This window comes from Coccinella septempunctata, chromosome 4, assembly GCF_907165205.1.
Source record: "Coccinella septempunctata chromosome 4, icCocSept1.1, whole genome shotgun sequence".
In the NCBI taxonomy this organism is placed as follows: Eukaryota; Metazoa; Arthropoda; class Insecta; order Coleoptera; family Coccinellidae; genus Coccinella; species Coccinella septempunctata.
In genome coordinates, this window is record NC_058192.1 from 12,249,895 (window position 1) to 12,275,524 (window position 25,630).

The window sequence follows — 25,630 nt, forward strand, 5'->3', positions numbered from 1 at the left end:
GGTAACTTTCAATGTGTTGCCATCAACTGTCAATGAAATAACTGTTAGACTTCTGGAGATTAATCCATCCAGTCTCAGTATCAGGACAGTTGATGAATGGATAAACTGTCTTTAAGTAAGTGTGAGTTTCTTAGGTAACTTTCAATGTGTTGCCAACTGTCAATGAGATAACTGTTAGACTTCTGGAGATTCATCCATCCAGTATCAGTATCAGGACAGTTGATGAATGGATAAACTGTCTTTAAGTAATTGTGAGTTTCTGAGGTAACTTTCAATGTGTTGCCAACTGTCGATGAGATAACTGTTAGACTTCTAGAGATTAATCCATCCAGTATCATTCCACTAATCGCTTCAAAAACCACAAACACTGGTATGGTATCTACTGAAGTGAGGTTGAATGCCTGTAAACAAGAAATAGTATGGAATAGTCAACGGGTTAACTTAATACAAGGTTATTGTTTTTTTTTTCGTGCGGGCCTCAGCAACATATGTATAATATTTTAGTTTTTATAACTGGTAAGCCTATAGTTCTAATTTTCTGGTAGATTCACTGATTCGGTTGTCGACAGGGTCGGGCCTACGGCCCTCGCGATTCTCCCATCCACAGATCTCGGGCCTTCGGCCCTCACGGTTCTTCCTACGACATATATTCGGGTTTCGGGTCAATGTATCAGAATTTTTGAATTCAAAACACCCGATATCAAAAACAATATTATTCATTGTCTCCGATCGACGTGAAACATCCCCATCTGTCATCGGTTCTATGAACTGACGTTCCCCCCCACACAACTCTATGATCGGACCAAAAAAAAAAAAGTAATTGCCCCTTTCAGATCTCACCGGGTTTCAAACAAATTTCCGCAATCATCAGGATCCCAGATCTCGCTCATATTCATATACCCAATCTATGACAGAATGCTGTCATACGAAATGAACACCAGTGATTAATGATTTTCCTTGACGTCTCTATGAGGAGTCACGGAAAATAATCTACCACCAAGCTCCGATCAACAACTTCTCAACCCTCAATTGCCTACATGACGTAAGCCCCCAATACATACTCTCCCCATCTTCTTTCGCAGGTACGAAGTCAGAAGGCATAAGGCGAAAAAGCCGATGCCCGCGTAGGCGGCGCTCTTTGAAGCCCCACCCCAAGGCGTACCCCTCCATCTCCCCACTCTCATCAAACCATAATGAACGAAATGGCACGAGAAATAATCGTAGAAGGCTTCTCGATACCGCCCAGGTGCACGAGGAACGAGGGGAACGTCAGGGGGAAAAACAAAAGCCAGCATGTTGTCATCGCGGGCGACAGAGGGGAGAATCGCCGAAAAAATGGCACATTCCTTTGATAACGTCAGAACGTCTCGACGGACTGGTCAGTTTGGTTCAGTACGGCGTATAAAGTAGCCCACTTGAGATCGTACACAGATTAAAATTGAAAGGAACGCCTCTCACGTCGTTATGACCAATCTCTATGGTCTTGACGGGCAAAGAGCGAGCTCGTATGGTCGGTGAATTAAAATTCCACGCGTCAAAACAAAGTGGAGTGCCACCGCGCGTTGAGGCCTAGGCTTAGGGCTCGGATTAGACGATCTGGTCGCCGATACTGGTAGCGCGGTTTGTGGTGGTTGTGCGTTTTTGGTGCGAAGGGGTGAGAGTCATGGTGTTGTCATCGGATAGGTGATGGAGGACAATTGCACGATGAGGCCATGCGCCACGGACTTTAGCATTGCCGCGATTATGTCCAGGCATGGACGAGGCGCCAGGACTAGGTGCAGAGAGCGCGATCCGGCGGACAATATCGGCCCGCTGGGTAAGCACACTCAAAATTTGCAATTTCTATGATCGCCGACTCAACTGAAGAACGGGGAAAATCGCAAAAAAGAATGAAAATAAAACAAATAAAAGTTCTAAAAGTTCATGAATATCGAAACAAAGTTCTGAACCAACAAAATTGTGATTTTAATAGGTTCTAAATCAGGAAATTTATCTTTTGTTCGAACCATAGATAATGTCGTCATAATTCTCCTTTTCTTCCTATAATTGCGAAAAGTAAAATTTCTGAATAAATATTATCTTCATGAATTCAGGTATTATACAACAAATAATAGCACTTTGTTGCTATATCTATGCCCGAAAATGATCACATATTTCACTTTGGAATTTCCTCGATTTCAGCAGATTTGATTAGAATGAAAACCATTATTTTTGAAGAATTTATAATTTATGTCAATAAATGGCAAAAGAAGTATCGAATATAAAATATCTCGATTCTGGAGCATTCCTCCAATAATTTTGAAAATATCAATTGACTCAAGTCAATCCTAGAGATTCCTATATTTTTTTTCGACTTTTGTTTGTACAAAGACAGCTACTTATGTTATGGAATCAACCCATTACATTTTTTCAGAAAAACTGAAAATGTTATATTTTCTTCTATAATCCCTTTATCTTTCCGAAAATATCGAAAATAATGTTTATAATAAATAAGCATTACTTCTCGGAATAAACTAACAATGTTTTGTTTGTAAAATTTAAAATTGAACATTTCCATCTATCTGAAAAAGAAACGCATGTACCTGAATATAAATATGAAAAAATCGAAATTGGAAATATATTTTTCGAAAAATGAAGCTGGATTATTTTCGAATAATTGAGAGAAAATATTGAAATCTTCTAGTAGGTACTACAAATCATGTAATTCAGTCTGAATTAGATCAATCAATATTGTTCTGTCAAAAAAATTTGAAAGGAAATTATTTGGAAAAAATATGAAGATTTTGATGACCTATGCTAAGATATTTTTTTCTATAGAAGATGCCTCAATAGATAGGAATAAACCACCTAAATACAAATTCCATACAAGAAATAAAATTGCGAAAAAATTATTTAAATGATTACCAGACTATGAGCATAGATAGAAAATTTTGCTGCTTAAGTAAGCAGCAAAATTTTTTGTTAAAGTTAACAGTGTTTTTCAACTCTTAATTCGTCTGAATAATAGCATTTTTATATATTTCGACCAAAAATGAATCACAACACTTAAAAACAAAAAACATTCGTGTGAAAAATATAAAACGGCAACTAAATTGTAAGATTTTCATTAGGATGTGTTACTTAAACAGTACACCTGTTTCGCTTTCATAATAACATCTTCAGGTAGATGGAAGTAGACTTTCGCGTAGTGGTTATAGCTTCACCTAGTTGGAATTAGAAATCAGAGGTGATTCATATATCAACTCCTGTATCTATGTAATGAATATTCTCAGCTTCACATTATTTGAACTTCTGTAAGCTTTTTTGTAATTTATTCAATTAAAAATTTTCTTTCAAATTACAATTTTTGATGAATTTTTCAAATTGATTTATTGATGATAACGAAGATTGTTTTCAATTTAAAGGTGATAATTTTTCTGTCAAGCTTCTTACACTATCTTGTTCCAAGCATGTATATACATAGGTTGCTTATGAATTCATAATATACCCTGAGATGATATGAAACTATGAAGAAACTAATTTTTTCAACCTCTCTCGGGTTTTTCCTCCAAACACTGAAACACATATAAATAATAACGGAAAAAGTAAATAGTAAAGTTCATCAATTAATATGATTGGCTATACGAAACAAATGGATCAATAAATCACAACATTTATTATTGTTATACCCACTTTTTTCACAATAAATCCAAAAATATCGTTTCAATTTATATGAATTCTAATCAAGCAGGTGTACCTATGAGGTTCAGAATTCGTAATCAGTTAAAAAATAATTAACTAAGGAAACCAATTACTCTAATTTCTGCTATAACTGATATTTCACAAAGTGGAGTTTTTTAAGTCTAAATACGCATTCGAGTATGTAGATAATTGTCAATTTCAAAAAGGGAACAAAGTATTCACACATTTTTCTGCTATTTTGTAATTTCTTATCTTCAAAAGTGAAAGTAGGGAACATGAAAGTAAAAATAGCACGAGGTTTAGCTGCTTTTGGATACTAGTAGCTTTGAGAGTTCACAATTTCAACACAAACACAAGAGTCTTGTTATCATGAATAAAACACATATTATATGCAATAAATTTCTAAAAAAAATTTGAATTCCTATGATTTTGAAGCTTCTCTTAGTTCTATTGAATATGACCTTAAATTTGATTATTAAAGTGGCCGTTAAATTTTTTTATTGCTTCAGTGGTGTACTATTTCGAAATTTTTGTAGAAGAACAACTCGAATATCAGTCACTTTCACGTACAAAATGGTAGGACTCGATCCAGCATAACTCATCAGGAAATTCACCTCGTTCTATTCCTGCTCTCCATTCAATCATCTTTGCCGCGAATAAACTCATCGACAATAATTAAGATCGAGACCCCGATACAATGGCGCTGTTTCGAAAAGAGAACGTTCTAATCGGGTACTGGTTTATAATAAATCATCGCGATATGAAATGTTTTAGCTTTGCATCATTACAAAATCGTAAAACATCATAACGGCCGCGATCTGATCATAACTCAACTTATTAATAATTCCTTCGGACGTTTTTCCTTGTTATATGTTTAGAGTGAGGCCAGGCTAATTGTTTATGTGTGGGATTCCTCGATTATGGAAGTCGAAGGCTTCTGCGGCCACATTGTTTTGATACAACAAAGAGTTCTCGCCGACACACGATGATCGACAAGAATTTCAATTTTGAACACCCCTCGTAATCCAAGTCTTTTCTATATGTACATGGTTGACGAGAAACTCTCGTTAGATATAAGGAGAAAATAATATTCAAATTTACTACATAGGGGTATGTATTTAAGTTTTGAATTTACGTGGCCAAAAAGGACGAAAATCCATTGAAAACTGAAAGAAATTGCCTGAATTTCACTAGAATGAGATTTTCAATCACTACACTACCTATACCTTAATTTATCTTCACCCACCTGAAGATGCTCTTTCAAGCGAAACAGGTGTGAGTTACATAATTCATCCTAGTGAAAATCAGTAGGAATTTAAAACAAATTTAAAATTATTAAATTAAAAGTTTTGGGCTAAATATCGGAAATACATAGTTATTCCCTAATTATTTTCATCCAACTTGTTCAAATCGAGGTTCGAATTGGGATAATAAATTCATTTTCTCCTTTTTTCATAAAAATGACAATAATAAATAATACCTACTTCATCAAAAAAAGTTCACCTTCATTAAGTGTGACATAATAAAATAACGAAGAAACAGAGAAAAATAAAGTAAATTTTCACATCACTGGGACATAAACCTTCAAAAGATGGAAAAAAGTGAAAGCTCCTTAGAACAAAATAATAAATCCGACAACAGTATGAAATTAATACTTCCATACACCATTCATTATATGAAATTGCTGGCAAATTGTCATTGTATGCAAATTGTTATTTTGAATATGTCTATATGATAAATCTATCACATTTGATGCAACAATTTCAAATTATAATATATATTTCTGTAAATCAATTTATTATATGTTTTATCTAAAAATTCATCATGCGCATTCGCCATTTTGCACCCACATATAAATGAATTAATCTCTTCGTATCACATGAGGTATATTAAAATATCGACTAATTTTTTAGTTTTTTATTAGAAGAACATAATAGGGTCGGGATCTTAGTTGGTTCAGTCAATTTTGTAGCATCAATTTGCTACACAGTAGGTATCAAACTGAGTTCTACAAAATGGATCAATTCTGCTATACATTATCAAATTTAAATAATTATTTTTATCAGAATTCATTTTTTTTCATCCTAATGGACTGAACCGTAATTCCTTAACATTTTATTTATATACAGAAAACATTAATATCCTTAAATTCTATTGAAGCAATATAATGATCTGAGGAAAATTATGAATCACAAAATGGTAGACAAACTTATGACATTTACCATAACTGAAAATCAGTTTAGTCGTGCGTGTATCACGAAAATATCCTAGAAGAAGTGGAAATGAAAGTGCCTCCTATATTTCATCAATTATCTGCTCCCCAATTTGTACATAAATCAGCTACCTATACAGGGTGTATTTGAACTTACACTATTTTATGGAATGCCTCATTTCGATTCCAACTGACACAAGTTTAAAAAATAGAATAATACTTTAAAATCTCACCAAGAAAATTCATCTAAATTATTCACGAATTTTTTCACAAGGGGCATCACAATCTTCTTGTTCGAACATTCCAACCATCTTCGTAAAAATGGGATGAAATGCATCAATTTGCTACACAGTAGGTATCAAACTATAAAGTTCTACAAAATGGATCAATTCTGCTATAGATACATTATCAAATTTAAATAATTATTTTCATCAGAATTCATTTTTTTTCAACCTAATGAACTGAACCGTAATGCCTTAACATTTTATTTATATACAGAAAACATTAATATCCTTAAATTCTATTGAAGCAATATAATGATCTGAGGAAAATTATGAATCACAAAATGGTAGACAAACTTATGACATTTACCATAACTGAAAATCAGTTTAGTCGTTCGTGTATCACGAAAATATCCTAGAAGAAGTGGAAATGGAAGTGCTTCCTATATTTCATCAATTATCTGCTCCCCAATTTGTACATAAATCAGCTACCTATACAGGGTGTATTTGAACTTACACTATTTTATGGAATGCCTCATTTCGATTCCAACTGACACAAGTTTAAAAAATAGAATAATACTTTGAAATCTCACCAATAAAATTCATCTAAATTATTCACGAATTTTTTCACAAGGGGCATCACAATCTTCTTGTTCGAACATTCCAACAATCATCGTAAACATGGGATGAAATGGGGAAACATCATAGCACCTTTTCAACATAAGTAACATAAGCACTTTCAAGAAACTGCCTCGATTTTCTACATTTTTTTTTCACCCTAAATTGTACGATACAACAATAAAGATTCTCTCAAAAGTGACCTGATGCATCTAATCCGATTAACTTGGTACTGAACCATCCATTGTCCAGCCATATGTTTATGTTTTGTTTCGTTTTTGCGATGCCAGAGTCACCTTCCACAGTCCCGTACTTGGAATTCAATAAAATTTTGTCGAACTTCTAGGGGTTGTATCTAGGCCATCTGGGATATTTTATATAGTCAATTTTTATCCAATATATGATAATGAAATATTCATTCTATGATAATGAAAGCAGTAGTAAGAGAAAAGCTGATGGATTTGACGATCTGGCGATGGTGCTTTATAAATGAATCTTTTGACTTGATCATGCGATTGTTAAAATGAATGGATTATAATGAGGTTGCAAATTCTTCTTTTTCATGCCTCTCTAATCAAATGATCCGTACCGCTTCCACTTCATCGAGGTTTTTCTGAAAATTCCATCATACATCGAATATTTCCCGATGACTGACGTACCAACAGGGAAAATCAATAAAAAACAAATAAATAAGGAATAACGCATTGCGAGGTGTGACATCGCCATTAAAACCATTCCAATCCGACCGGAATCAATCGTGAAAAAACCCGGTAAAATCGATGAAAGAACCAGATAGCCGACTAACGCACACGACTACAATAATTATAGCGGCAATCGATGGAAAAAAAATCGACGCTGACGCGTCTCTGGCGTAACGGCGCGCGTATAGAGGGCCTCGTTGACACCCAGAAGTGACATCGCCGCGCGCTAATGTAAAAATTGCATGTTTTCACATGACAAATGGTGTCCGGAATAATAAAATTCGATTACAATTTACAGTTCCATTAAATAGAGTATATTGTTAAAAGTATATTTGTTTCCTATTGATATCAATAACGTTTGTGAGTCAGCGCGGACAATGGGGACGCTTAAATGTGGATTCATTAGAAGAAAAAGCGACGGAAATTGTAGGTTGTCCGTGAGTTTAACGCGTCGGATTTCCATTACGGGTTTGTTTGTAACGATTGTTTGCTGCGGGACTTTAGACGCCCGACTGATGAGGCCAGCCAAACTTACATATGAACTCTATTTTGCAGAAATACTTTTTCATTGGAAAAAATAGGAAAAGAATTGGGGTCATTCAAAAGCTTCTGAGCTCTTGATCAAATTCATAGGCACATTGGCCACCCATCCAGTGATGAGAGAAAATTATTTTCCTAATATTTCGAAAAATACAGATCTTATCGTGTTGGAGACTAACACTTGCTTCTTGAATTATGTTTTGAATGTACTCAAAAAGCGAAGAATTTGAGGCCAAAATTCATAAAGCTAAAAGTCATTTTCTCGCTCTTGTTTACTTAACATCATGTATATACAGGACGGGCAAAATTGGTGATACTCGAACTACAACTTTTTCACCCAACGAGATAGAGAATAATATAATAAAACCAGGCGTAGAGACAAATTATTCTGTGATTCGGCCTACTTAATACTCAATCATTTGAAATTCACATACAAACCATATTTTTCATGATATCTGAACGAATCTGAGGGCGATGTATGATGTATGATATATTTCTGAAACGGAAAAAAATTGCGATTCTTTCTAGGTCATTTTAAATTACACAACTCTATGTTATAGCTCAGCAAATATACCTGTTGAAAAAATCATAGTACGCCACTGGATTGCTATCAAAAAGGTGTCTGTATAATGTTTTCATTTCAACATACGAGCACAAACAGGAACGGAGATAATGACCAAAGTTGAAATCGCCCAAATTTCAATTTTGACCTATAACTCGAAAACAAAAGAAGACAGAGGAATGCAGTTGATGGCATTATTAGTTTCTCGAAAAAAGACAGCATGAATGCAGTTGATGGCATTATTAGTTTCTCGAAAAAAGACAGCATGAATGACACATTCATTTTCATCTATCTCGTGGGGTAAAAAAGTTGTAGTTCAGGAACCCCCAATTTTGCCCAGCCTGTACATATGGCATGTAATCATGGAAAACTGTATCTTGACAGAACTTTTGAGAATAAATCTCTTTCTCTATTTGTCCCTCTTCTTTCTCTACAGTTCTTCTTTTTCGCCCATCATCAATTTTCTTCCTTGTTTCTTCCAATTTTCAATTTCTCCACTTGTATCTAAATTTTCCGCCTATTTTTACAGTTCCTTTTTTTATCCATATTCCCCAGTCCTAGTGATTTTTCTCTTTCGAAATCTGCAATCATTTTTTCAATACAACCTCGATATAGTTGATTGACAGGAAAAAGGTCAGGTTTATAGAACAAAAAATATAAACACAATAAGAAGTATCTTCCATCAACGTTTTGGCCATTTTCTTGCTTTTAAACTGGATATTTAACAACTTAATCAAAGCTGTGATCTTATCATCATTTGAAATTCTTGTTTTTATTTATTATAGTTAAAAATTAAATTCACACAGTTCAGTAATGTCCCCCTTTTTCTTTTGTTGTATACGCTATATTTTAAAATGTATCTCTCATTGTAGAGCCCTGAGGATGATTTTAGAATAAAATCGAAACTGGTCGGCATTATTTTAAGGAGTGGTTTTTGGTCTATAAACCTGACCTTTTTCCTTTCAATGAATTGAAGAATCTAATAATATAGGTCTCAAATCTACACTTTCGTCACTTTCAATACTACTTTTTTTCAAAAATATGAAAATTGAAGTCAATGCCAGTACGCACGCCACTGTAGTAGGGTAAAGACGAGGTATTCAACTTGAATTAATCACCTCAATAAGATATCTATTTTCACCAACTATTGTTCAAATATCTCAAACCGTTTATAAAATATCGAGGAATTCGTTATTTATTTGGAATACATTCAACGCCCTGTACTTATACTTGTTTCTTATATTGGAAACGTAGCATATTTCACTTGGTGAAACTATAATGACTCCACAAATCTTAGGATGTTCCTAATAAAACTGAAAAAGAGTAGCTATATGATAAGAATTTGAATCCCTCTTCCAAGTAGAAAAATCAAGTTGTCCATTGTGTGATTCTCAATCTGTCCATCAGTTCTCGAATCTGAAATAAAGGGAGAGGGTTACATGAATATAATTGTGGGTTTTGCCAACACTGGCCGGATAATTTACTATCATAACATTACCATCATTCCCTTATCAGTCTTCCTATCTGATAGCAAACAATATGTTCGCAAATGTCGTTGCTCGAACATTAGTTCGGTTGGTTTCCTCCAACCATTCAATTTTTACACTGGCTACTCGGACACGATATTATCTTTGTTCCTTATTCCGTTTAGAGTTAATTGTGGCACTGTTACGATTTCGTTTTAAGCTCGAAAATTACCTACTAGATTTTTCGTTTATTTTCCGATTGAATGAGAAATTGTTGAATTCATGAAGTACACAATGAAAAAATACCATAATTATTGTTTTTGATCATCTCTGCTAGCTCAAATACAGTATTTCCATGCATTCAGGGAATGGAAAAATGAAATTAATGGAAAATCTAAGATTCACTATTTATATTTGTGAAACTTCTTGTTCCTAAGTTCGATAGTTATCTATTTTCTAGGGAAAACTTTCAGGAATGTTCAACCTCGGAAAAAACTCAATAACCTATGATTCCATTCGAATAAAAAAGACGAAACACTGTATACCTAATAAAGTCGAGATTGTCGAGAAAATTGATAGCCAACAGTTCTTTGACGAGGTGTATATTATATTCTATACACCTGCTAGATTTTGATATATAGTATAGAAAGCTATACTGTAGAAATATTACAGTAAGTAGAGGTACCTATTATCCTTATTTAATTCAAATTCATATTCTTGACCGGAATTTTGGTAGAGCCTATACTATGCATAAAAAAATCTTAACATCTGTTAAAAGAAAGGGGTGGTACATATGTAGGTCCTTGGAATACTCGATACATTATTTCCAGATAATGATTTGTAATTTTTCTTCTGCCTTCAACATTTCTGCTCTGCGTTTCAACCCCTAAGGAAGGTTTCCTTTCCTCTTTTCTTTCTGAAAGGGTCTCTTTGTAGTCTGTCTCTCAGCACGGAGCGCAAAGTCCCTAGAGATTTCCAAAAGTTTTTTCTCATTTATCATTCATATAGTGTAAATCTAAGGTTAAAGGAGAGAAACCTCAAAATTTTGGAAAGCCGGCAGAGATTTCTGAAAGATTTCTCACCCTTGTGTGTAAACCCACTCGTATAACCCAGTTATTTCTTTCAGGATCGAAATCCATGATTTGAATCGCTGGTAGGCTAATACATCCAGAATGACCGAAAAGTCCTCTTGATAAAACAAGCTGTTGTGTATACGAAATCATTTTCTTGAAACTAAAGCAATCAAAACTTGATATTTTTCCTAGATTTAGCCCCCCCTGTAAAAGATCCCGAACACTGTCTTCGACTAGTAGTTATGCATCAGTGGCTAAGGAGAATGAAAAACTGGAAATTAAGCCCCTTCAAAGGCGGAATGTTTCTTGACTAATCATGAACCACAAAAAAAACGTTTTTTGTAGGTATCAAAGTATCGAAACAAAATCGTCAATTGAATGTTTTTTTCTGTTACCATTGTTTTCTGCGAAAGTCGGTAAGAAAGTAACATCAAATCGTGACTGTATAAAAAAGTTTCACTAGCCACACGTGCACAGCTACCGAGAGAACAATCCTACCAAGACCCAAATACCAAAATCGTACAACCAAAAAACCCCCATCCAAGTCGATCTCGTATCAGATCACATTGTATCGTTTTAACCATTCAAATCCGGCATTTTTATTATGATGAATCTACGCCAACCGTCACGATCCATCATCCGGATTTGAAACATCGGCCCAATCTATCTTCTGTATTTAACTCCCCGCGATCAATTGACTCTATCAATTGATCGCCCGTGAATCTGTACGCTTAAGTAGCCGAGGCTGATGAGGCATGTTGAGATGTCAATCAAACTGTTAGGAAACCGAAGGTGATGGTCGCCAACGAGGTTGGGAGATCGTTGTTCGCTGGTTCTATTGTTGGGTAACTTTCGTGGTTGATCCGCAGATAAGTGATGCTTAGAAATCTCTCGGGCTTTGGTTGGAGGAGTGATGGGTGTAATCAGGCGATCAACGTTGGTCCTTATGACGAAACGGAAGTTGCAAGCGTTTCAGCGTCTTGTTTGAACTACCGATGAATCCTAGTAGAGCTTCTTCCAAAATTCGCAATCCCTTCTGGAATACACTACGAAATTTACTTTCAATGCACATGGACATACTTTAAAAATCTGTGATGCTTCTGTTGTTTGATTGCGAAGCGTTTATTACCCCCTTCAGTCCCCGTCTATTGACCTTATCATCTTCTCTTCTTCTTTTTCACGTCAAGAATCAGAACACGCAACCGCTGCTGTATGAAATGTGTGAAATTTCTATGAATGAATCGTTCTCGCTTCCCTCTGTTTTGATTAATTGCCTACGATTAAAAAAACCTAAAGAGTTCTCATTCAGCCGGTGTTAGAGTTTTATGAATTCGAACTGTGAAACAGAAAGTGCATCTGATAATGACTTAACGATTTAATATTTCATAGTTGTGCACGCACACATTTCCGTCCCTTGGACAGGATGTTTTTTTACCATTTGAAAGCGTTGTTCCGACAATAATGGAAAAGAGAAGGCTTTATATACGGGCATATTTTTATTTTCATCGAGGATATTTTCTTTTAGTTCACTATTGAATTGTATGTGTACCTACATATGCAGTTGAAGTTGGGGAATAAACAAAATTAGAACACCCAGACAAATTTTTAACAAATTGTTGATATACACGTTTCTCAGGTGAAATAAGTAAATTTACTCTGATAACACTCAGTTTATTAGTACAAGGTGTTCATTAAAGATGCGTCCAAAATGCAGAAAGTAATCTCTTGTCCTAAAACATGTCATCTACTTACTCTGTCAGGCCGTTTTTCTTGGAAGCAGTTGGGTCAGGAGCATAAGATCAGCCCTTTTTTGAAAAAAACTCCAAAATTTCAGAAAATAAGGTTTTCAGGTGCAAATTTGCATCATGCAAATGCAAGGGTGATAACCCCTGAAGACACCACTGAACCAAACAGTTGTTTTACATTTAAATTAATGAGAATTTCTTTGTCCTTTCAATTTTATCTACGAAAACTTGAGAATAGTTCCTCTTTTCGATACCCATTTATCTCAGAAGCTTTTTTGCCGCATCTTTAGTGAATATCTTGTCTATTCTAGGTACCAGAAGAAATAATCGTGTTCCATTTTTTATATTGTCGATATCAACAACGTGCAACTCAGAACGATTCATTATTTGGATTGTAAAAAACGAAGAACTAATGGAATTTTGTCTTCTTCCAGAAAAATTCGTTGAAAGCTCTGCCACCTCCGTATCGTCAACTCCCGAACCCGTGGGTCTAGATTGCACCGTGGTTAGCCCTGCGGACACAGGCAGTGGTCGAGATTCCCCAGTTGATGTGTCCTCCACCTCTGAAAACGGGGTGAGCAGCCCTCAACTCAGCGAATCGAGGTCCTCCAGCACTAAAAACCCCCAGCTTCAGGAAATCTGCACCAGCGAAGAGCTGACGAACGTTACCTGTCACCTAGAGACCAAAGACTTGTGGGACAAGTTCAACGAGCTGGGCACGGAGATGATAATCACCAAGACTGGGAGGTGAGTACGCAAAAGAGAGTTTTCTAGGTTTTCTCATCCGATATAACGTGTACTACGAAAAAAAACTAGTTTGAGGTAATTGGTCTAGCTGGATCTCAATTGAGATATGGGTTTATCGAATCGATAATTATCAAATTATAATTTGAATTTTATTGCACGAGTTTGATTCAACATTATACAATCGTAAGAAAAATGAGGACTTTTATTATCCACTCATTCATCAACGATGCAAAAGGCAAGAATAACAAGAGGTTTTAAGACCGGGTTCCTGGTCATTCAGGAATCGAAGAAAAAGAGAAGGCACCTTGCCTTTTATTGGACTGGAATTCTGCTATGATACAAGAAAATGCATCTAAAAACCTAAGCCCAACGACAGAGATCTAGGTATTGAGATACATTAAGGCAGGGACCCAGAGGGATCAGATAAGGATCAAGACCGTTAGAGAAGACAGCCAGATACAAGACGTGGTGAGATTTGGCAGTGTGAAGAGAGGATGTAGATAATGTAGAAAGGATGTTCGAGAAGAGATTAGCAAAATGGGCTCAAGATCAAAGAACCAACTCAAAAAAAGTCCTGGCACACCAGACCACCGAAGAGATTGTTGATCACCTGCTCCACAACTAGGCTGAACCTCTAGAGAACACTCTGGGGAACCTTCCAAGGTTGGATAATGATCCAACCTTGGAGGTTGGAGGTCTCTGAAATGTCAGAGAGATCTAGTGATCTGTCTGATCTTAGTGAAAATAAGCCAAAGCTTCATAGAGGCTTCGTTACAGGACACCTGTGAAGTTTCCTGATGATAATAGGTCTCATAGGAATTGACGAGTGCAGATTATGTTGGAGGGAGGAAAAATCCGGATTATTGGTAGTTATAAGAAGGGTTACAGTACACTGCTACCTCAAGGTCTATTGTGTCCCCATCAGAGCTGTTCACTACACCATTTACAGCTCGCCCTTCATGACTCTAATGAAATCCAGTATCTAAGATGGCTTTAAAGAGGCTAAGTCTACTCATCCATTGTTGTCCGAAGCATTCTTTGCGTTTGATTGCAATGGTGAGACAAAGCAACCAGGTCAGCAGGAGTTTTCTTCTCTTCCCACAGAATTAACACTCTTCTTGTGGCAACAGTCTCTTGTAAGCATGCATCCCTGGAAGATTCTGCTAGAGAATTTTTCTTTAGCTCCAACAACTGTTTCTTATTGGTGCCTTTTCCTATGATTACTGGGTAACAGACTGCCTCTATATTGTACAAAAAATACTTAGGACCAAAATCCTTGCCGCTCATTCCAGTGGAGTTCAGTAGAGCTCTGGAACTAAAGAGCCAACTGTAAATTGTGTAGCTGTGATAGGAGCTACTCCCAAGACAACCTATTTCTACTTTGCTTCAACGTTATACCATGCGAATCGATCAATAACACGGAGACAATTCGATGAAAAAGACGTCTAGCAAATTGAAACTCATTGAAATGAATTTGTGTGCGGCTGTCATTTCTTGAATTAATACCCGCATCCCATCTGATTAAAAGTCAAATAAACACCTTCCAACCATTAAAATATTATGAACGCCTGCATTCTAATGACACAGAACATAGGAGAATATGATACAGCTAGCTTTTCCACCTTGTGGGTTTGCTGAAATTGGCACGGTCAGAGTTTGTTGTGCTCAACGACAATCGGACAATTTGCATGAGGCAACTACAATAAATTACCCGCACGTCGTCGCCAGAGATACAGGCTATCGGACATCTGCAACGTATTTCCCAGACGTGAAAAAAGTTTGACAGGCCGGTAATTAAAAGCTGAAGGTAAGAGGTGAGTGCGGAGTAATTGCGGAGTTCCTCCCATGCTGAGTGGGTTCTTAAATTCCCATAAATATTTCTGATTATGCAATTAATTCTCCAAGGATATATACGTCAAGTATAGTTTTCGAAAAACTTTTAATGTTACTGGCAAAAGAAGGTGGATCCATATCAAATCATTTGTAAAAATACAAATAACGAATAATGAAGTGATTCTGCATCACAGGTTATTTTTTTAGCAAAAAATAAAGAATTATACATGGTGAGTCTTCGACTCGTACAAATATTTTAACAGTAGATTCTCGTCAAAAGAAACACTTTTTACCTCTACATTTTTTTTTGAATCGGCTCGGTTTAAAAAATACAGGCTATTGAAAAACCATAAAAAATGTTATTTTTAGTTTTTATCGAATGAATTTAATTTCGGAATATAGTTTTTCATTTATTTGATGAATCTTTTTCGAACATAAGATATCACCCACGTCTTCCAGTTTTCTCATTATGACTATTACGTACCATAAAATTACCAAAGATTCAAAGAACCCAAAACTCTTGAAATTAAGTTGGACGCTATCTAATGAATATTTGAACGTTTTGTAAAATAAAAGTTTTCATCAAATTTTTCCTATAATGCACTGTTTTCGAGTAATTGATGTTCAAAAAGAAATATCTGGGGAATTTGAAAAATTGGGTACCTACTTTGGCTGAATACTGTATTGGGTTGAAATACCTGTTTGTATTCTTCTTTTGAATAAATAAATAAATAAATAAATACAACTCTGTTTAAGATATCCACATATATGTAGTGTCACAGACTTAGCTAGTTATTCTGAAGATAATTTTGTTTTTCCAGGGGTGGCACAACTCATTATGAAAACTTAAAATGGCTATATCTTTTTATCAGGGCCGAATCGAAAGAAATGGTACCTATAGAAAAAAATTGTTTTTTTTTACCTCAAGAATCTACTTATAAAATATTTGTACGAGTCAAAGGCTCACTCTGTATAGACTCCGGAACGTTGCATTCATTTATATTATTTCAATATTAGTTTTTTTATGGACAAATTGAACATCACTAGACTACTCAGGGGAGATTTTTTCCCTTTTATCATATTAATATTGAGGGAAGTTGAATATGTTTCTCGACGGAGCTACAACAGCTCTTGGCAGGTACTTCCGGTGTAACCGTGACAAAAGCAGAAAACACATTAGATATCAAGGAATGACCTAAATGTTAGTGGTTTCCATGGAAAAAATGATAAGTAATAGTTTTTTTGCACTAAGGGTTATCTTAATCATCATCATTATCCCAAATTAACACAATATGCTGTTGGTCAAGGTTCCCTAATTCAAAATAACCCGTTGGTGGTGGAAAAAATGACGAGAAGTGGACATACTGTACCAACTACCAAGGATTCAATTTTCATCGATAATTCGATGCAAAGATCCGTTTGGGTAGCAGTTAGTTGGTGAATAGAAAACTTATTTTCAAAAATGGTCAAGAAAAATACCCATGGAATTGTATTTGCTTGTTCTTGACCCTATGGTTTCGAAGCCTCAAAGTGAAATCTGAGATAATAAAAATGAAAGAAGAAAATATGAAAAAAAAAAAAGCAATTTCGTGGATGGAGATCACGTGAACACAATCTGCCAATGGGGCTTACTTGTATGTATGTATAAAATCATCTTTAAACCAGCAGGCTGCTAACAAAATATTTAGTTGGCATGTCATCGATTCTAAGGTCATAGGGAATGCCGAAAGTGACTTAACGAATGAGGCAAGAATAATAAGGTCTGGTTAGGTTGGGTCCCCGGTCACTTTGAAATCAAAGGAAATGAAGAGGTCAATACACTGGCCAGGGAAGGAGCTCAAACACCTTAATATACTTATAGAAAAAGGTAACAGGAGAAGGAGAGACAAGGTAACAGAAGAGAAACACTATCCACGGTTGGATCATTCAAAAAAGTTTCTTCGAAACCATAATAGGTATTGCGAGACCTAAGAAGTATCTGGATCTTACCAAGAATATGCTACACCTTCTCACTGGATTCCTTACAGGGTATGGTCCTTCAGAGGAAGCTTCTAATGAGAATGGGTGTAGTAGAGAGCGACTAGTGCAGATTCTAAGGGGAAGAGGTGGAAACTCTGGAGTACTTGGTCACAGAATGCCTCGCCATTGCTAGACAACGCCAAAAATGGACCAGAACCTTGTAGAAGTTTGCGAGTAATCTCCCAATCCAGATACTGGAGTTCATTAGAACTCTAGAACTGGAGCTGTAGACCAAGTGACGACGAGAACAGCTCTGTTGATTCGGGGCACAATGGACCTTAAGATCGCAGTAAACTGAAACCCCCTGAAATCTACTAGTTGGGAGCCGACGATGCTAAATCAGGATTTACGCGAGCGTCGTGGAGACCTAGTGGATTTTGAAGATTAGATGGTAAAAAGAAAAAAAGGGTTCTATGATGTATTCACTTTGAGCGGTGGGGAAAGCGTCTGCAGGGTCTCAAAGATGTAAAAAAAAAATCGTCAGATGTACATATACTCGAGCGTGTCAGATTAAGATACTGTATATGCTCTACGTGTCTCTGATAATGAATTCATGTTTATCTGACAGTTTGCGCGGTGGGACTGACCGTAAGGAAGAGTTGAAAATGGTAAAAAAAAAATTTCCAGCGTGTCAGATTTTTGGAGGATATGTTAATTGGACCCAAAAGAAGCTACTTTTCAAGGGACTGACAATTTGGACGTGACGCAAGGTCACAGCGGTCCTTTGAAAATGTAAAAAAATATCGTTACTTGTACATTCTCGAGCGTGTCAGATTTTCATACAGATGGTTAATCTGGGTGTTGTAGACGTGTTGACCCATTAATCTAACACTAATCCCGGGAGTGTTCTTTGTTCTTAATCTGACACTTTGAAGATGATAAAAATTCCTTTTTTTCAAATATTTCCCTCCCTGTACCTCTAATCGTTTTTGTATTCATTATGAAAGTTGTAGATAGTAAAATTCTACACAACTCTTGTCTGAAGCAATTTTACATACTTTTAACCGTTCTCGAGTTAGAGGGCGATAAGGGCGAGAAGCTTAGCCACACATGCGAAAGGGCATGGTCAATGTAGAATCCCAGTCTAATCTACATTAATTGTCAAAATGACAAGGTATTTCTATGATGACAATTTCGAAATTAGTCACGAAAATTTTAGTGTTGTCTGTGACTGAAACTTAGAATGTACTATTCTATTCAACGAGTGAATTTTCGCTTCAGCATGTATCTCTAAACACCTCGCATTAATCGCCATATATCTCAAAAACGTCTGAACATAGAAAAAATTGCTTGGGACAAAATTTGTAGAAAATGTTATGCTCTTCAACTTTTATAATGAATGCGAAAAAGATTGGAAGCCCTGGGAAGGAGATAATGCAAAAAAACTGTTTTTTGTGACCTTTATGGCCAATTTTCATTGTTTCGGCTTGCTAAAACTGTGAGATTATATGTTTCCCGTTAAGAGAATATATACTTTTCAACATATTATTAACCACATATATCTTAATCTGACACGCTCGAGTATGTACAATGATCGTTTTTTTTTACTATTCTGACAGGCTGTCCTAGACAATTCCCCCTATATACAGGTCTAATTTTTGGTAGAGGTACTCTACAGGGTCCAAGGTATGTTCCCTTATATTAATCTGACACGCTCGAGTAAATCCCGAATTTCCCTCCTCGGCTCCCCAACTATACCGTTGTCTTCACCACCGCCTTTTTTCGCCAATCGTAATAACTCAATTCAAATCCATCGCGGGCGATAAAATTGCACAAAATCCATCATCGTCGAGCACCGTATTAAGTTGTCCGTCCGTCGGTGGAACAGAAGGCGCTAAGATCATCGATGTTCGCAGGTAGAGAAAGCTGCCTAATCGATTTTAAAAGTGTTCGATGGGCCGATAGCGATTAGATCGCCACCGAAAAACATGCCATTAAACAACGCTAAGCCGAATTTCATCCCTGTAAATACGTAGAGCCGGCGTGTTATTTCGTCCGGCCGAATGTGTAATCAGTAGCGTAACAGGGTGGGGCCGGTCGGAATAATAATTTTCGGACCAACGGGTCGGGATCGGTCACACTTCTTTATTATGGGTTTCGGGTCGAGTTTCTTTTTTTAATTTCGGGACTTTTGTCGCGGCCTTTATTCAAATGAGTCAGGCTGTGGGTATATCGAATTTGTGGATGTTGGGGGGATTCATTGAGGAGGAATTTTATTTTTGGCGAGGGGGGATATTACGAGTCCAATCAGTTAGGTGGTTTAATTTTATGTGAAGTATTCTCCAAAAACATACAAGGTGTTTCCTAGATATGGTGCTTAATTTCAGGAGCGCATTGTGTCACCAAAATAACTTTACCTGTACGTATACAGGATGTTTTCAAATGTGAGGCTTTTTTTTGCCAGAAGGTACAACTCATCAAAATAAGTCGGTTAACCTCAAATTGTCTATACAAAATATCCAAGATGGCTGAGATACAACCCCAAGCATATCGACAAAATTTCATTGAATTTCAAGTACGGGACAAACCATAAACATATGGCTGGACATTGAATAATTCAGTACCAAGTTTATGGGATTAGATGCATCAGGTTACTTTTGAGAGAATCATAATTGTTGTATCGTGCAATTTAGGGTGAAAAAAAATGTAGAAAATCGAGGCAGTTTCTTGAAAGTGCTTATGTTAGTTATGTTGAAAAAGTGCTATGATGTTTCCCCATTTCATCCCATTTTTACGACGATTATTGGAATGTTCGAACAAGAAGATTGTTATGCCCATTGTGAAAAAATTCTTGAATAATTTAGACAAATTTTATTGGTGAGATTTTGAAGTATTATTCTATTTTTTACACTTGTGTCCTAAGTCTCTTCTGTCAGTTGGTATAGAAATGAGCCATTTCATAAAATCGTGTAAGTTACTAAGTAATAATAAGAACAATTCGGCCTTCCTAAGTTTCCATTTTCATTACCACGTAAATATCGAACGAGTCAATATCCTAAACGAAACCACATGGTCGAATCAGGAGATAAGTTTTTTCCCACTGCTTTGCGATAATTCAGCTAACAAACGTACTAGGGTCGTATTAGGATCTATTTCAGTAATAATTTTCAATTTTTTTTCAACTTTGTCATTTTGAAAGTTTTGTAGTATAGATGATTTTTGGTGAAACGCTTCATTTTGACCAGTTCTACCTTGTATATTTAAAATTAGATCTATATTTTAGCGCAGAAGACATCCCTGGAGTTTTGTACCAGGGATATATGCCAGATATACCGTCTAGCACTAACACGTTGTTATCTTTAAACTCCAAAAAAGTCCTTCAAAAAAGCACATACCTGTAACCGTGGTATTTGGCACAACAGCTTATGTTTTATTCGGTTTGGGTGAGAACATGTTCTCATAAGACGATCTATCATGTGTATGCTCTGTATTCTCCTTTGAAACAAATCTCAAGTATTTTAAATAACTATTTGATTACTAGAAACGATTTTTAAGCCAAATTGTCGTACGAATATAAAGTTCTTTGGAAATGTACCACAGAAAGTAGGTGATTCGTCTACACTGATCAAAAATTGTGTATATTCGAGAGAAAACTCACTTTTTGCACTTGAATAAAAGAAATTTTCAATATTGCTGTAGGTTGGTATATACCATACAGAAAGGCGTATGTTTGCGTATAACACATAAAATATGGTCCTCAGATAATTATCGGCTGAGTTTAAAAAAAAATTACAAGAAATTCATTTTTGTAGGTCTATGATATCTTTATCTTTTTGTGGGCTGTTGTAACTTATGTGGTACCTATTGTTTAGTATCAATTGTGGATTAATAATTATCACAGACTCCACCTGTTGTTCATTTCTCTACTACGTTGTCCCTCTAAAGCAGTCTTGCTTACGTACTGTAGAAATTTCAGGCAGGTTACCTTACTTACTTGTCGTCAAAGACAATATGCTGAGGTGTTGTTGAGTTGATCAAAATTTGGGCTAAAATAGATTTGAAGGAATAAATAAATGACCTCATTGAAATTTTATTAGAATAATAAATAATAAAATGGCTTAATTTTCACGCTAGCTATCGCTACTTATTTCTACGATCTATCGAAGAACTGCCTTCAGTCTGAAAGCACCTTTATCTATATATATATACATCCGTCGATTACTCAAGAGCCGCTTAAATTCAATTCCACCACGAATTTTTCCGGACGTCATTCGAAATGATTGGGGCGTTCTGGTCGACACCTTCCCCATATGCTGTGTGGTCCAATTTTTTTTTCACCTCGGAATTTGATGCGCCACTGATCTAATGGCCGTAACACCTGTCTTAGCCGACTGATTGATTACGAAACTGATTGATTAGCTTCGAATTGCCTCTAATTACACATTGGAACCTAATGAAATTATGGACGAGCAAACCCGAGGTCCGAATTAACGGTCGACTTTAGATGTAAATAAAACAATTAATTTGTTGTTTATGCGCCCCGCGCGTGAGCAGGGTAAATATTTAAATTTCGGTTGGTCGGTAGCGTTTTTTTGATTGATCACCGGAGTTGGAATTAATTTTTTCCTTGAATAATATATGACGAAAGGGAGGAACATTAAAGGAATTATTCAACCTTCTATTCAGATTATATTCAACATAAAATTAATGGAAAATAAATAAGGATAAAATAGTGTCAAGACTTCTGACTTCCATTGATTGAATTGGAATTCATCTCGTCGTAGATTAATCCATCCATTTCATTATTATTCGAATTCCAATTGTCACTATAGTACATAAAACTGAAATTATTTTCGATCAACCCCCGTAAGTGATTTCGTTTGGAGGATTTCACAAGACCACACGTCGTTCAACACGACGAATGTAGCAATTTTCAACGACCTCTTAAAACATCAAAGGCATATATATCAGTTTCATATCCAAGAAAACATAACGTTCCAAACGACCGTAGTGCTAGGTCCGGATGAGTTACAAGAATTCTGCCAGCGTGTCATATTCGATATCGCTATTTTGGAAATTTAACGAACTGTAACACCGCCTGGGCATGATGCTCTCGCTAATTGGGTATAAGCTGCTCGACAAAAAAAACGATACTCGTTTGGTAACAAGGCAGGAGTAGCAAAACGAATCTTCAAGTTTCTTCTATGCTTCAGCATATCAATTGATGTTGATTTTAATGGATTATTGTCGTGTCATGCAATCATATTCTTTCTGTACGTACAGATACAGTAATACTAAGAAGTAACATATTCAACTTATATTATATCCTACACTCTTTGAATCCTGGTGGCAGATATTGAAGTCTCCTTTTTGGAGAGACTATACATATTTTTTCTATGAGTTGAATGACCTCACACATTCAAAATTTATCATTTAATGTCACTAAGTTGACTGAGTCCAATTACCTTTATCATCCAATATTCGGTTTATAATGAACAGCGCGATAACAGAAATTTATCAATAATTATGCATATGTGTCCTAGTAACGAATTTTTTATATTTTCTAATAATGACAATATTGTATTGATTTCTAATTCATTGATTTATTGAGTAGTTTTTAATATTTGCTTGATCGAAATTGTCTAGTCTATAAGTGGTCCTATATCAGGGGTGTATGGAAGAAAACTCATCAGAATCCTGCGAATTCCTCTGATGATAGTTCTAATGATAGTCGTTAAAGAAAAAAACTGTTAATTTACCAACCCGGTAGGTGAAGTATGTTTTGCTCGGAAAACCGTGAAGTTTTGCTTTGCCTGAACGGTCTGATGATAACATTTTGCTTTCGAATGAAAGCACATTAACACTTTTTCACACCATCAATGGAGCAAGACGGGTGCTGAGCTAATTCTAGCAATCGTATTTCGCTCTATGCGAAATTTACATGGTTCGGTTATGATTATGCACAGATAAACGGTAGATATTTGAAACGATCGGTTGCGAAGGAGATAAGATGGAAATAATATGTCATTAGAAGAGATTTGTGGACGTAGTTAACTGGTGTATTCGAAAGGAAAGTGAATTTTCATTTGCGTGTACTGAAGTTTTGTATCTATAGTACCTATTGAACAAAAAACATGTGGGTATAAATAATGGTTGATATGTCTAACATTTTTGTGATTCGGATGACATTTTTTTCAACCGATCATTAAAGCAGTGATTTCAAAATTTTTATCCATCAAGAAGTGATTTCCCAGAGAATGGACGGCTTAGGCTTAGGCATTCATAAGCAGAACCAGCGCATTCGCCATATTGCACCCTTGATCTTCATAATATTGGGTTTTTCAAAATATAGGACAGGATGATTTCAGAACAATAACCTATTGGCAGAGGGTAATAGATGACCATATGAGGAGTCAAAAATGGATATTCAAACATCTTTAAGTCTACTAGATCCTGAGATACTGGGTTTCCTTAAGATTCAAACCACCAGATATATAATTTTTAAACTGTTGAATAGATTTTGATGTTATTTTACAATCTTTTTGTCTTCGAGACACTCGAAAGGTGTGAAAAACAGTAAAAAACAGGACTGTTTTGTACGTTCGTGTACGAAAACATCACTCTGTGCCTGAAATTTTTTTTTATTGTCATGTCATATAAAAGGGCACGTTTTTCAAAAACTTAAATTACTCATTAAGTGCAGGACATTGATCTCAAAATACTCGCATAAAAAAGGAAGATTTTGAATTTAGTTTCAATCATTTTATCCTTTTAAACCCGTTTGCACCGACTCATTTAAGACAGGAATGACAGGATTAACGTTAACTCGGTGATTGCTAAGGTAACTGCTATAGAAATCAGAGAAATAATCAAGTATTACGTTAATCTCGCCTTATAAGTCACTGCACAAGGCTGTTAATAAAAAAAGATTGATAAAAACCCCATTAATAACCAATTCCTCCTCATCAACAAAAGGGGTATCTATTTCTCAATTTCTGGCACAAAAAATCCTTAATTATAAATGAAAATTTGAATAATCTATAAAAATAAAAGTTAATCTATGAATATTATATAAACACATCACATGAGCCTTTTTCTACAAAATTGTGAACCTAATCTAATCCTGACACTGTGTAAAGAAATTAAAAAAATTCAACCCCATTAGCCCAGATTTTCTTCTGGGGTGCTTAGTTATTTCAAAGGGTTATGTTAGGTAAGGTTAGGTTAGGTTGAGAGTTTCTAAAAAAATTTTAAAAAATTCAACTCCACTAGCCCAGATTTTCTTCTGGAGTGCTTAGGCATATCAGAGGATTAGGTTAGGTAAGGTTAGGTTAGGTTGAGACTTTCTAGAAGAAATTCGAAAAATTCAACTCCACTAGCCCAGATTTTCTTCTGGAGTGCTTACGGCCGGTTTCATAATCAAACCTTAAGTCGCTTCAATTTTAGAGCTTCCTTTAACCCTACTAACGTCCAGTTTCATAATCAAATTTAAAGTCACTTTAAGCTTAAAGCTTCCTTTACTGTCATTTTTAGTAGGGTTAAAGGAAGCTTTAAAATTGAAGCGACTTTAGGTTTAAGAATGACACTAACGTCCAGTTTCATAACCGAATTCAACGTCACTTTAAGCTTAAAGCTTCCTTTACTGTCATTTTTAGTAGGGTTAAAGGAAGCTTTAAAATTAAAGTGACTTTAGGTTTGATTATGAAACCAGCCGTAAGGGAAGCTTTAAGCTTACGTCCAGTTTCATAATCAAATTTAAAGTCACTTTAAGTTTAAAGCTTCCTTTAATGTCATTTTTAGTAAGGTTAAAGGAAGCTTTAAGCTTAAAGCAACTTTAGGTTTGATTATGAAACTGGACGCTAGTTATTACAAAGGGTTAGATAAATTTTCTACAATCAATCAATGCAAACCCATAAACATATCATTGTGTGCAGATTTTTTGGTAATTTCAAAAGAGTTCCGAACATATTTTAGGTAGATTTTCGACATATTTCAAGAGAATATCTCGCTGGGTTCATCACTGAAATCACGGGTAATGTTTACGAATTCTCGCTGTGCACTGCACGTCTTTAAGTATATTACGACTACGTAAATGGCATGCAACAATTTCTTCAGGTGGGTAGTTATTTCCAATTTGCGAAGGTTAAAAGCACTTCAAGACCAGAATCGCAGCGATATATTCCCTCCATTCCGTTGAATCGTAAAGCTCCAATGAATTCAGTTAGTGGCCGATGCCATCGAAATTTGTCGTCCAGTATGTCTGTCTAGCTTT

The 25,630-nt window shown here is 35.7% G+C and overlaps 1 protein-coding gene across 6 annotated transcripts in view; it reads left to right on the top strand.

The window, feature by feature from the left end:
- Positions 1–1,362: 1,362 nt before the first annotated feature.
- Positions 1,363–25,630, top strand: part of LOC123311994 (T-box transcription factor TBX20-like) — a 60,578-nt gene continuing 36,310 nt past the window's right edge. For all 6 annotated transcript variants that reach the window (XM_044896156.1, XM_044896158.1, XM_044896160.1 and 3 more), the window contains exons 1-2: positions 1,363–1,816; positions 13,254–13,566. In XM_044896156.1, the coding sequence (XP_044752091.1) occupies positions 1,687–1,816; positions 13,254–13,566 (443 nt within the window). In that variant the 5' untranslated portion in view covers positions 1,363–1,686. The remainder of the gene's footprint in view (positions 1,817–13,253; positions 13,567–25,630) is intronic.